The sequence below is a fragment of the Oncorhynchus mykiss genome, chromosome 24 (assembly GCF_013265735.2).
Source record: "Oncorhynchus mykiss isolate Arlee chromosome 24, USDA_OmykA_1.1, whole genome shotgun sequence".
Taxonomy (NCBI): domain Eukaryota; kingdom Metazoa; phylum Chordata; class Actinopteri; order Salmoniformes; family Salmonidae; genus Oncorhynchus; species Oncorhynchus mykiss.
The window spans coordinates 36176139-36189336 of NC_048588.1; the positions used below are offsets into that span (position 1 = coordinate 36176139).

The 13198-nt window shown below is 47.9% G+C and overlaps 1 protein-coding gene across 4 annotated transcripts in view; it reads left to right on the forward strand.

Annotated features, from left to right (window-relative positions):
• The first annotated feature begins 4420 nt into the window (after positions 1-4420).
• The window catches only part of LOC110503252 (collagen alpha-1(XXVI) chain), a 37772-nt gene continuing 28994 nt past the window's right edge, over positions 4421-13198 (forward strand). The window contains exons 1-3 of one of the 4 annotated variants that reach the window (XM_036961993.1): positions 4421-4878; positions 5201-5323; positions 5430-5533. In XM_036961993.1, coding sequence (XP_036817888.1) covers positions 4706-4878; positions 5201-5323; positions 5430-5533 — 400 coding nt within the window. In that variant the 5' untranslated portion in view covers positions 4421-4705. The other 3 variants (XM_036961995.1, XM_036961996.1, XM_036961994.1) reach the window with 3 other exon arrangements.

The window sequence follows — 13198 nt, forward strand, 5'->3', positions numbered from 1 at the left end:
CCAGAGAGAAGACATGATGGACAGTCCTTATTCTAACCACCTCGGTCTCCTTCAGCCTAACAGGACACTTCAGAAATGTACGTGCATGTTCACCACCACCATTTCACCATTTGTGCTCAGCTGGGATACACCTCTTTTTCGGTGGCAATTGACAAAACTTATAACTGCCTAAATAAACCCAGAAAAAAACTAGAAACCAAAATTTATTTTTCATTTCAGTTGACTAAAACAAGACAAAATTATCTCTGTGACTTAAATCTGACTACTATGTGGACTGGACAAGAGTTTTTGGAGAGATTGAGAGCTTTTCAGTGAAAAGCACAATTAATAGGACTCGCCACACACGGCACACACCACACACAGCACACACAGCCTAGCCTAAATCAGCTGGTGAACTGCAGGGGGAGCAGGCAATGGGGTGAGGGCAGACAAGCAGACACATCTCGCTTGGTTAGCTAACCAGTCACCACCAGCCTTCTAGTTAGAAACCCCTTTTGACTGGTTAAGAAACGCAAGCTGTTTTACTAAACTAAAAACAACATTAAGTTTCAATAGTAAAACAACAGTGTAGCTATGGTTTTTTATTACACCCTCACTGTCTCTCAAACCTTGCACTTTTCTCAACTATTTTTCTTAGCCAGGTTCTGTAGCCAACGTAGTAGCCAAGTCTTCCTGTTTTCCTCAGAGAAAACATCTTGATTTTATCCCTAACCATTCAAAAGATATCACCCGTAATATTTTTTTTTACATTTAATTAGTCAAGTCAGTTAAGAACAAATTCTTATTGACAATGATGACCTACCGGGGAACAGTGGGTTTAACTGCCTTGTTCAGGGACAGAGCAACATATTTTTACCTTGTCAGCTTGGGGATTTGATCTAGCAACCTTTGAGAAGTTTAGATAGCTGGCTAGATTAACTAACTATCAAAACATTTCTAGCTGACATGGCTAATTGAGTGACCGACATAAAAAGGAAAAACTGCTGATGCCCAATAATTTTCTTGAAATTTCACCTGGTGTATTCTATTACTCTTACTCTCAATATTAAATTGAGATCTCCCGACTGAGTTCCAAAAATAACTGTCTATGGCTGGAGCCGGCCCTGAGAGGCCAGCAGCCTGGGAGAGAAGAGTGCAACTGCAGCCCGCAATTCGGGGCGTTCCTGCATGTGGGCATTCCTGCATCTGCAGGAACCCCTCTTTATACTTCTATTGGTCAATTATTAAGCTAGAACAGGTGGGAGGCGGGGCCGCTCCGGAACAGGTGGGAGGCGGGGCCGCTCCGGAACAGCTGGGAGGCGGGGCCGCTCCGGAACAGGTGGGAGGCGGGGCCGCTCCGGAACAGGTGGGAGGCGGGGCCGCTCCGGAACAGGTGGGAGGCGGGGCCGCTCCGGAACAGGTGGGAGGCGGGGCCGCTCCGGAACGGTAGGTGACAGCAATGCACCGTGACGTTGGATGCCAACCCACAATTAACCCCACAGATGAAGAAGAGGCGGGGGTACAACGGTAGCTAACTATAGCTAGTACACACCGGTAGAAAAGATTTGTAGAACTAACCCGGAAGTGTCCTTCGCCCCCGCCTGTCAGGCACTGTTTTTCACTGTTTTCCCCAGTTCTGTTAACGATGGTGAGGGCAGGTGCTTGGCAAGCGGGAGCGAAGGACAGTGTCTACCCGGCACATGCTAACTAGCGAAGAGGACTCCGGCACATGCTAACTAGCGAAGAGGACTCCGGCACATGCTAACTAGCGAAGAGGACTCCGGCACATGCTAACTAGCGAAGAGGACTCCGGCACATGCTAACTAGCGAAGAGGACTCCGGCACATGCTAACTAGCGAAGAGGACTCCGGCACATGGGAGGAGGGGGGACGAAACAACTCAGATAATACTTTTATTTCCCATTTTGACCCACATTCATGATGATGTCGCGCTAGAGAGGTGGTGTTCATGAAGGAACCAATGGGATGCTGGAGGGGTGGGGGGGGGGGGGGGGGGGGGGGTTGATGAAGGAATGACGAACTGTGGGCTGCAGTTGCACACTATTGGAGAGTTATTCCTGGGAGGACAGGGGCATGCTATTCCTGGGAGGACGGGGGGGAGTTATTCCTGGGAGGACGGGGGGAGTTATTCCTGGGATTACGGGGGTAGTTATTCCTGGGAGGACAGGGGGAGTTATTCCTGGGAGTACGGGGGGGGGGGGGGGGGAATTATTATTCCTGGGAGGACAGGGGGAGGCATTTCAGGGAGGACGGGGGTAGGCATTTCAGGGAGGACGGGGGGAGGCATTTCAGGGAGGACAGGGGGAGGCATTTCAGGGAGGACAGGGGGAGGCATTTCAGGGAGGACAGGGGGAGGCATTTCAGGGAGGACGGGGGGAGGCATTTCAGGGAGGACAGGGGGAGGCATTTCAGGGAGGACAGGGGGAGGCATTTCAGGGAGGACAGGGGGAGGCATTTCAGGGAGGACAGGGGAGCCATTCCTGCAGGATGGGACCTGTGTACTTTAGATACAACAGACACGGTCGTCGTATAGAGGAGACCAAGGCACAGCGTGATATGAATACATTCTTCTTTTAATAAAGAAAGACCACTAAACAAACGTTCCACTATATAGACCGAGTGCTGACATCCTACTACACATAGACAATAAGCCACAAAACCAAAATGGAAAATGGCAACCTAAATAGGATCCCCAATCAGAGACAACGATAAACAGCTGCCTCTGATTGGGAACCAATTCAGGCCACCATAGACCTACATTACCTAGACATAGAAAAACCCCAAAGATATACAAAAACCCTAGACAGGAGAAAACACACATACCCACCCTCGTCACACCCTGATCTGACCAAAATAACAGATAAAACATAGATCAGGGCGTGACGGACACGCTCGGTAGTAACTGATTTTAGATTATGTCAGTTGGGGGCGATCTAATCAGAACAATAACGATGCACTGTGTCACACCCTGATCTGTTTCACCTGTCCTCGTTATTGTCTCCACCCCCTCCAGGTGTCGCTTGTTTTCCCCAGTGTATTTATCCCTGTGTTTCCTGTCTCTCTGGGCCAGTGTATGTATTCCTGTGTTTCCTGTCTCTCTGTGACAGTGTATTTATCCCTGTGTTTCCTGTCTCTCTGGGCCAGTGTATGTATTCCTGTGTTTCCTGTCTCTCCTGGCCAGTGTATGTATCCCTGTGTTTCCTGTCTCTCTGGGTCAGTGTATGTATCCCTGTGTTTCCTGTCTCTCTGGGTCAGTGTATGTATCCCTGTGTTTCCTGTTTCTCTGTACCAGTGTATGTATCCCTGTGTTTCCTGTCTCTCTGGGCCAGTGTATGTATCCCTGTGTTTCCTGTCTCTCTGTACCAGTGTATTTATCCCTGTGTTTCCTGTCTCTCTGGGCCAGTGTATGTATCCCTGTGTTTCCTGTCTCTCTGTACCAGTATGTATCCCTGTGTTTCCTGTCTCTCTGGGCCAGTGTATGTATCCCTGTGTTTCCTATCTCTCTGTACCAGTGTATTTATCCCTGTGTTTCCTATCTCTCTGGGCCAGTGTATTTATCCCTGTGTTTCCTATCTCTCTGGGCCAGTGTATGTATCCCTGTGTTTCCTATCTCTCTGTACCAGTGTATTTATCCCTGTGTTTCCTATCTCTCTGGGCCAGTGTATTTATCCCTGTGTTTCCTATCTCTCTGGGCCAGTGTATGTATCCCTGTGTTTCCTATCTCTCTGGGCCAGTTTGTCTTGTATGTCCAAGCCTACCAGCGGTTTCCCCGGTTTCCTGCTTTGCCGTTTCTCCTTTTGCAAGTCCTCCCGGTTCTGACCCTTGCTTGTTTTCTGGACTCCATGCCTGCCCTTCGGTACCTCCTGAACTGGTTGGGACCTTTTGCCTGTCCACGACCATTCTCTTGCCTATTCCCTTTGGATCTATTAAACATCTTAAACTCCAACCATCTGCCTCCTGTGTCTGCATCTGGGTCTCGCCTTGTGTCATGATAGCAATGTGTCTATGTCGTCGAGATATTAGCAAAGATACCTCAAATGTTTAGGCAGACATTTTTAATTCCAAAATTCACTGGAATGCATTCTGCTTTAAGCTAGATATTCATACAATTATTTTTTAATGTTTTAAACATAATTAAAGAGTTTTTGCTACCAAATATGATAACTGTTCTGCAAATTTAGGCTAAAAAAGAGCACATAAACCTATTAAAAATGGCCCATGTGGATAAAACAGGCTCTGCAAGCCCTTATAATCCATAGGATTAAGTGGAATTGTTTAAAAATCCTTAAACATAAACATGAGAAGCAGCGGCTTTGCTTCCCAAGCGCTCTCCTCTTGATAGGGAGACGGTGCTCAGTTGTGATGTTCTACCTCACTTCTGCACGCTTTTTACGCGCACGGTGGGAAGCTAATTAAAGTGGATATCGGACTCCTTCATCCTCGCAGGGGGCCACACGTCAGAGTAACGTTTAAAACGCAGATATCTTTCATGTGCATGATGGTGTGATTCATTTCACTTGAGTTGTTGGGTTAATAAAGCACTCTGTCTTGAAGTCACTCTGCACCATGACGAACTCATGAGCGCTTAGTGTACAGTGGATTTTTGGAAAGCAGTCCCCCCCCCCATCTGGAAAAGAAAGGTTTCAAACGCACATTTTCAAAACTCAACGAAAGCCCTTCAACTAGCACTTTTGAACTCTGTCGAGATGGCAATGGCATCGCTCCCGTGCGCTCTCTGCATAATATGGATATTTCTGATCTGTCATTCGACGGGAACGAGATATATATACCAGTTTCCCGGCGTAACTGATCAACGTGTCAGCTCGGAGCGGAGCGCGAGTACCGGTTCACCTCTCAGCGGATCAAACACCCAGCCCAGGTGAGCGCATTACGGACGGATAGGATCTTTTGCGGGGATGGTCAGGGTTAGCCAAGTAACATCATTTATTTACAATGTCACCATAGGAAGAGTGATGTCAAAATGTTTGACTATTGATAATCAGACCGACGCGGAAACGGGCAAGAGGTGACCCTTTCTATTATCGTATGATCGACATCTATAGTGGGTAAAAATACAGATTAATGGGATTAGGGAGAAGGTTTTGGAGTGTTTGAGAACCTTACTAAAAGGGTAGTAGTCAGTGTGACCTGTGATAGATGTTTAAGATAACAAGTCCGATATGATCTGTCTGTAATTACAGGAACTGGTGCCAGTTCACAGTGTCGAGGACGGTGACATGCCAGGTGCGCAATGGGACAGAGACCACAGTGCAGAGAGTGTTCCAAGGCTGCCGCTGGCCAGGACCCTGCTCCAAACTCATCAGGTAGGACTGGATGGACCAGACGACCCCAGAGTCCTGTTTTTGATATAAATACGGTATTTTATACTGTATATAGTAGTACTCGTCCAAATGATGACTTTCCTGTCAGCTACAGGACCGTGGTCAGGCCGTCTTACAAAGTGGCCTATCGGCAGGTCACTGCTCTGGAGTGGAGGTGCTGTCCTGGGTTTGCAGGAGATCAATGTCAAGTAGGTAAGCATCCACACTTATAATCATGCTCTCTATCTTACCTCGTCCTAATGAAAACCCATATAACCCTGTATCTTACCTCACCCGAATGTAAACCTATGTAACCCTGTATCTTACCTCACCCTAATGTTAACCCATGGGGCGGCAGGGTATCCTAGTGGTTAGAGCGTTGGACTAGTAACCAAAAGTTTGCAAGTTCAAACCCCCGAGCTGACAAGGTTTAAATCTGTCGTTCTAGCCCCTGAACAGGCAGTTAACCCACTGTTCCTTGGCCATCATTGAAAATAAGAATTTGTTCTTAACTGACTTGCCTAGTTAAATAAAGGTAAAATTTAAAAAAATAACCCTGTGTCTTTCTTCACCCTAATGTAAACCTATATAACCCTGTATCCTCACCCAAATGTAAACCTATATACCCTGTATCTTCACCCTAATGTAAACCCATATAACCCTGTATCTTCACCCTAATGTAAACCTATATAACCCTGTATCTTCACCCTAATGTAAACCTATATAACCCTGTATCTTCACCCTAATGTAAACCTGTGTGATCAGTGATGTAGTGGTGAAGATGTGGTATAATGTGATCAGTGATGTGGTATAATGTGATCAGTGATGTAGTGGTGAAGATGTGGTATAATGTGATCAGTGATGTAGTGGTGAAGATGTGGTATAAGGTGATCAGTGATGTAGTGGTAAAGATGTAGTATAATGTGATCAGTGATGTAGATGTAAGGATGTGGTATAATGTGATCAGTGATGTGGTATAATGTGATCAGTGATGTAGTGGTGAAGATGTGGTATAATGTGATCAGTGATGTAGTATAATGTGATCAGTGATGTAGTGGTGAAGATGTGGTATAATGTGATCAGTGATGTAGTGGTGAAGATGTGGTATAATGTGATCAGTGATGTAGTGGTGAAGATGTGGTATAATGTGATCAGTGATGTAGTGGTGAAGATGTGGTATAATGTGATCAGTGATGTAGTGGTAAATAGAAAGATGTGGTATAATGTGATCAGTGATGTAGTGGTAAAGATGTGGTATAATGTGATCAGTGATGTAGTGGTGAAGATGTGGTATAATGTGATCAGTGATGTAGTGGTAAAGATGTGGTATAATGTGATCAGTGATGTAGTGGTGAAGATGTGGTATAATGTGATCAGTGATGTAGTGGTGAAGATGTGGTATAATGTGATCAGTGATGTAGTGGTAAGGATGTGGTATAATGTGATCAGTGATGTAGTGGTAAGGATGTGGTATAATGTGATCAGTGATGTAGTATAATGTGATCAGTGATGTAGTGGTGAAGATGTGGTATAATGTGATCAGTGATGTAGTGGTGAAGATGTGGTATAATGTGATCAGTGATGTAGTGGTGAAGATGTGGTATAATGTGATCAGTGATGTAGTGGTGAAGATGTGGTATAATGTGATCAGTGATGTAGTGGTGAAGATGTGGTATAATGTGATCAGTGAAGATGTGGTATAATGTGATCAGTGATGTAGTGGTGAAGATGTGGTATAATGTGATCAGTGATGTAGTGGTGAAGATGTGGTATAATGTGATGTAGTGGTGAAGATGTGGTATAATGTGATCAGTGATGTAGTGGTAAAAAAGTCTCTTTGTGAAAAGTAACGCTCCCTTATACTTTCAATGCATTTTTGGATAAACTGTTTTTACTCGCATCTACCCTCCACGGGTTACAACCCTCTGCCTTAATCCTTTACCTCAGTAATCTCAGTCATCTCAGTCATCTTAGTTCAGCAAAGTACTGTATGTACTCTATGTGATCAGGGTTTTAAAGGTGTTGGCCAGTTGCTGTTGTATGGGACTGTAACAGACTCGACATTAGTATGGCACATCTGAGGTAAAAGTACAGAGTTTGTGAGATAGCCGTTTCCTGGCACACGAGGGAGAAAAGTAATAGTGTGAAGAATTGAAGCTACTGCATGATATACTGCTGGTTGGTATACTGCTACAGTACTGTAGCTGTGATATACTGCTGGTTGGTATACTGCTACAGTACTGTAGTTGTGATATACTGCTGGATGGTATACTGCTAGCTATGATATACTGCTGGTTGGTATACTGCTAGGTATGATATACTGCTGGTTGGTATACTGCTACAGTACTGTAGCTGTGATATGCTGCTGGTTGGTATACTGCTACAGTACTGTAGCTGTGATATACTGCTGGATGGTATACTGCTAGCTATGATATACTGCTGGTTGGTATACTGCTAGGTATGATATACTGCTGGTTGGTATACTGCTACAGTACTGTAGCTGTGATATACTGCTGGTTGGTATACTGCTGCAGTACTGTAGCTGTGATATACTGCTGGTTGGTATACTGCTGCAGTACTGTAGCTATGATATACTGCTGGTTGGTATACTGCTACAGTACTGTAGCTGTGATATACTGCTGGTTGGTATACTGCTACAGTACTGTAGCTGTGATATACTGCTGGTTGGTATACTGCTGGTTGGTATACTGTTGTAGTACTGTAGCTGTGATATACTGCTAGTTGGTATACTGCTACAGTACTGTATCTGTGATATACTGCTGGTTGGTATACTGCTACAGTACTGTAGCTATGATATACTGCTGGTTGGCATACTGCTACAGTACTGTAGCTGTGATATACTGCTGGTTGGTATACTGCTACAGTACTGTAGCTGTGATATACTGCTGGTTGGTATACTGCTACAGTACTGTAGCTGTGATATACTGCTGGTTGGTATACTGCTACAGTACTGTAGCTGTGATATACTGCTGGTTGGTATACTGCTACAGTACTGTAGCTGTGATATACTGCTGGTTGATATACTGCTACAGTACTGTAGCTGTGATATACTGCTGGTTGGTATACTGCTGGTTGGTATACTGCTACAGTACTGTAGCTATGATATACTGCTGGTTGGCATACTGCTGGTTGGTATACTGCTACAGTACTGTAGCTATGATATACTACTGGTTGGTATACTGCTACAGTACTGTAGCTGTGATATACTGCTGGTTGGTATACTGCTACAGTACTGTAGCTGTGATATACTGCTGGTTGGTATACTGCTGCAGTACTGTAGCTGTGATATACTGCTGGTTGGCATACTGCTACATTACTGTAGCTGTGATATACTGCTGGTTGGTATACTGCTACAGTACTGTAGCTGTGACATACTGCTGGTTGGTATACTGCTACAGTACTGTAGCTGTGATATACTGCTGGTTGGCATACTGCTACAGTACTGTAGCTGTGATATACTGCTGGTTGGTATACTGCTACAGTACTGTAGCTGTGATATACTGCTGGTTGGTATACTGCTACAGTACTGTAGCTGTGATATACTGCTGGTTGGTATACTGCTACAGTACTGTAGCTGTGATATACTGCTGGTTGGTATACTGCTACAGTACTGTAGCTGTGATATACTGCTGGTTGGTATACTGCTACAGTACTGTAGCTGTGATATACTGCTGGTTGGTATACTGCTACAGTACTGTAGCTGTGATATACTGCTGGTTGGTATACTGCTACAGTACTGTAGCTGTGATATACTGCTGGTTGGTATACTGCTACAGTACTGTAGCTATTTTAGTTTGGGACATGTGAGCCTTTTTTTTAATTACATTTAGGAACATATTCCACAATAAAAGTAAGATGAAAGGGATGCTGTGGTTAAGTGGTTGTGTACCTGCTCATCAGGCCTTTAATCAACTCTATGAAACAAATAACAGCAGTGTAGAGATTCTTGTAAAGCGGTCGGGAGGCAGCCTAGTAAAGAGAGAGGTTAGACTGGGGGGTGGGGACCACTAGACTCCCAGCCTAGTAAAGAGAGAGGTTAGACTGGGGGGGAGGGCACTAGACTCCCAGCCTAATAAAGAGAGAGGTTAGACTGGGGGGGGGGGCACTAGACTCCCAGCCTAGTAAAGATAGAGATTAGACTGGGGGGGACCACTAGACTCCCAGCCTAGTAAAGAGAGAGGTTAGACTGGGGGGGACCACTAGACTCCCAGCCTAGTAAAGAGAGAGGTTAGACTGGGGGGGACCACTAGACTCCCAGCCTAGTAAAGAGAGAGGTTAGACTGGGGGAGGAACACTAGACTCCCAGCCTAGTAAAGAGAGAGGTTAGACTGGGAGGGACCACTAGACTCCCAGCCTAGTAAAGAGAGAGGTTAGACTGGGGGGGACCACTAGACTCCCAGCCTAGTAAAGAGAGAGGTTAGACTGGGGGGGACCACTAGACTCCCAGCCTAGTAAAGAGAGAGGTTAGACTGGGGGGGGACCACTAGACTCCCAGCCTAGTAAAGAGAGAGGTTAGACTGGGGGGGACCACTAGACTCCCAGCCTAGTAAAGAGAGAGGTTAGACTGGGGGGGGACCACTAGACTCCCAGCCTAGTAAAGAGAGAGGTTAGACTGGGGGGGACCACTAGACTCCCAGCCTAGTAAAGAGAGAGGTTATACTGGGGGGGGGCACTAGACTCCCAGCCTAGTAAAGAGAGAGGTTAGACTGGGGGGGGACCACTAGACTCCCAGCCTAATAAAGAGAGAGGTTAGACTGGGGGGGGGGGACACTAGACTCCCAGCCTAGTAAAGAGAGAGGTTAGACTGGGGGGGAACACTAGACTCCCAGCCTAGTAAAGAGAGAGGTTAGACTGGGGGGGGACCACTAGACTCCCAGCCTAGTAAAGAGAGAGGTTAGACTGGGGGGGGGGGGAACACTAGACTCCCAGCCTAGTAAATAGAGAGGTTAGACTGGGGGGGGGGGGACACTAGACTCCCAGCCTAGTAAAGAGAGAGGTTAGACTGGGGGGGGACCACTAGACTCCCAGCCTAGTAAAGAGAGAGGTTAGACTGGGGGGGGACCACTAGACTCCCAGCCTAGTAAAGAGAGAGGTTAGACTGGGGGGGGGGGGGGGACACTAGACTCCCAGCCTAGTAAAGAGAGAGGTTAGACTGGGGGAGGGGGCACTAGACTCCCAGCCTAGTAAAGAGAGAGGTTAGACTGGGGGGGACCACTAGACTCCCAGCCTAGTAAAGAGAGAGGTTAGACTGGGGGGGAACACTAGACTCCCAGCCTAGTAAAGGGAGAGGTTAGACTGGGGGGGGACCACTAGACTCCCAGCCTAGTAAAGAGAGAGGTTAGACTGGGGGGGGGGGGACACTAGACTCCCAGCCTAGTAAAGAGAGAGGTTAGACTGGGGGAGGGGGCACTAGACTCCCAGCCTAGTAAAGAGAGAGGTTAGACTGGGGGGGACCACTAGACTCCCAGCCTAGTAAAGAGAGAGGTTAGACTGGGGGGGGGCACTAGACTCCCAGCCTAGTAAAGAGAGAGGTTAGACTGGGGGGGGACCACTAGACTCCCAGCCTAATAAAGAGAGAGGTTAGACTGGGGGGGGGGGGCACTAGACTCCCAGCCTAGTAAAGAGAGAGGTTAGACTGGGGGGGAACACTAGACTCCCAGCCTAGTAAAGAGAGAGGTTAGACTGGGGGGGGACCACTAGACTCCCAGCCTAGTAAAGAGAGAGGTTAGACTGGGGGGGGGGAACACTAGACTCCCAGCCTAGTAAATAGAGAGGTTAGACTGGGGGGGGGGGACACTAGACTCCCAGCCTAGTAAAGAGAGAGGTTAGACTGGGGGGGGGACCACTAGACTCCCAGCCTAGTAAAGAGAGAGGTTAGACTGGGGGGGGACCACTAGACTCCCAGCCTAGTAAAGAGAGAGGTTAGACTGGGGGGGGGGGGGGGGGGAACACTAGACTCCCAGCCTAGTAAAGAGAGAGGTTAGACTGGGGGGGAGGGCACTAGACTCCCAGCCTAGTAAAGAGAGAGGTTAGACTGGGGGGGGACCACTAGACTCCCAGCCTTGTAAAGAGAGAGGTTAGACTGGGGGAGGGGCACTAGACTCCCAGCCTAGTAAAGAGAGAGGTTAGACTGGGGGAGGGGGCACTAGACTCCCAGCCTAGTAAAGAGAGAGGTTAGACTGGGGGGGACCACTAGACTCCCAGCCTAGTAAAGAGAGAGGTTAGACTGGGGGGGAACACTAGACTCCCAGCCTAGTAAAGAGAGAGGTTAGACTGGGGGGGGGGGACACTAGACTCCCAGCCTAGTAAAGAGAGAGGTTAGACTGGGGGAGGGGGCACTAGACTCCCAGCCTAGTAAAGAGAGAGGTTAGACTGGGGGGGACCACTAGACTCCCAGCCTAGTAAAGAGAGAGGTTAGACTGGGGGGGAGGGGCACTAGACTCCCAGCCTAGTAAAGAGAGAGGTTAGACTGGGGGGGGAGGGGCACTAGACTCCCAGCCTAGTAAAGAGAGAGGTTAGACTGGGGGGGGGGGCACTAGACTCCCAGCCTAGTAAAGAGAGAGGTTAGACTGGGGGGGGGGCACTAGACTCACAGCCTAGTATAGAGAGAGGTTAGACTGGGGGAGGGGGCACTAGACTCCCAGCCTAGTAAAGAGAGAGGTTAGACTGGGGGGGGGCACTAGACTCACAGCCTAGTAAAGAGAGAGGTTAGACTGGGGGGGGACCACTAGACTCCCAGCCTAGTAAAGAGAGAGGTTAGACTGAGGGGGGGGGACCACTAGACTCCCAGCCTAGTAAAGAGAGAGGTTAGACTGGGGGGGACCACTAGACTCCCAGCCTAGTAAAGAGAGAGGTTAGACTGGGGGGGACCACTAGACTCCCAGCCTAGTAAAGAGAGAGGTTAGACTGGGGGGGGGCACTAGACTCACAGCCTAGTATAGAGAGAGGTTAGACTGGGGGGGGCACTAGACTCACAGCCTAGTAAAGAGCGAGGTTAGACTGGGGGGGGGGGGCACTAGACTCTCAGCCTAATAAAGAGAGATGTTAGACTGGGGGGGCCACTAGTCTCCCAGCCCAGTAAAGAGAGAGGTTAGACTGGGGGGGCCACTAGACTCACAGCCTAGTAAAGAGCGAGGTTAGACTGGGGGGGACAACTAGACTCCCAGCCTAGTAAAGAGAGATGTTAGACTGGGGGGGCTACTAGACTCCCAGCCTAGTAAAGAGAGAGGTTAGACTGGGGGGGCCACTAGTCTCCCAGCCTAGTAAAGATAGAGGTTAGACTGGGGGGGGGCACTAGTCTCCCAGCCCAGTAAAGAGAGAGGTTAGACTGGGGGGGCCACTAGACTCCCAGCCTAGTAAAGAGAGAGGTTAGACTGGGGGGGCCACTAGTCTCCCAGCCTAGTAAAGATAGAGGTTAGACTGGGGGGGGCCACTAGTCTCCCAGCCCAGTAAAGAGAGAGGTTAGACTGGGGGGGCCACTAGACTCCCAGCCTAGTAAAGATAGGGGTTAGACTGGGGGGACCACTAGTCTCTCAGCCCAGTAAAGAGAGAAGTTGGACTGGGGGGAACAGGCCAATAATCTTTGTGAGATGAGGTGTAGACCTGCCAGACTGAGGGAGTGATGTCACTAACAGTCTGCTCCACTTTCAGGAGTGTGGGGTGTGATGGAGAGATGTAGGGAGACTGATTAAAGAGAGAGTTTGAGGAGAGGGTTGATAGAGAAAGACAACGGTGTCAGACAGAGAGAGAGACAGAGAGAGAGAAATATTTGAGAGAAAAGGCAAGAAGGGCCTTCTATGCCATCAATATGAACATACAATTCGACATACCAATTAGGATCTGTCTAAAAAATACTTT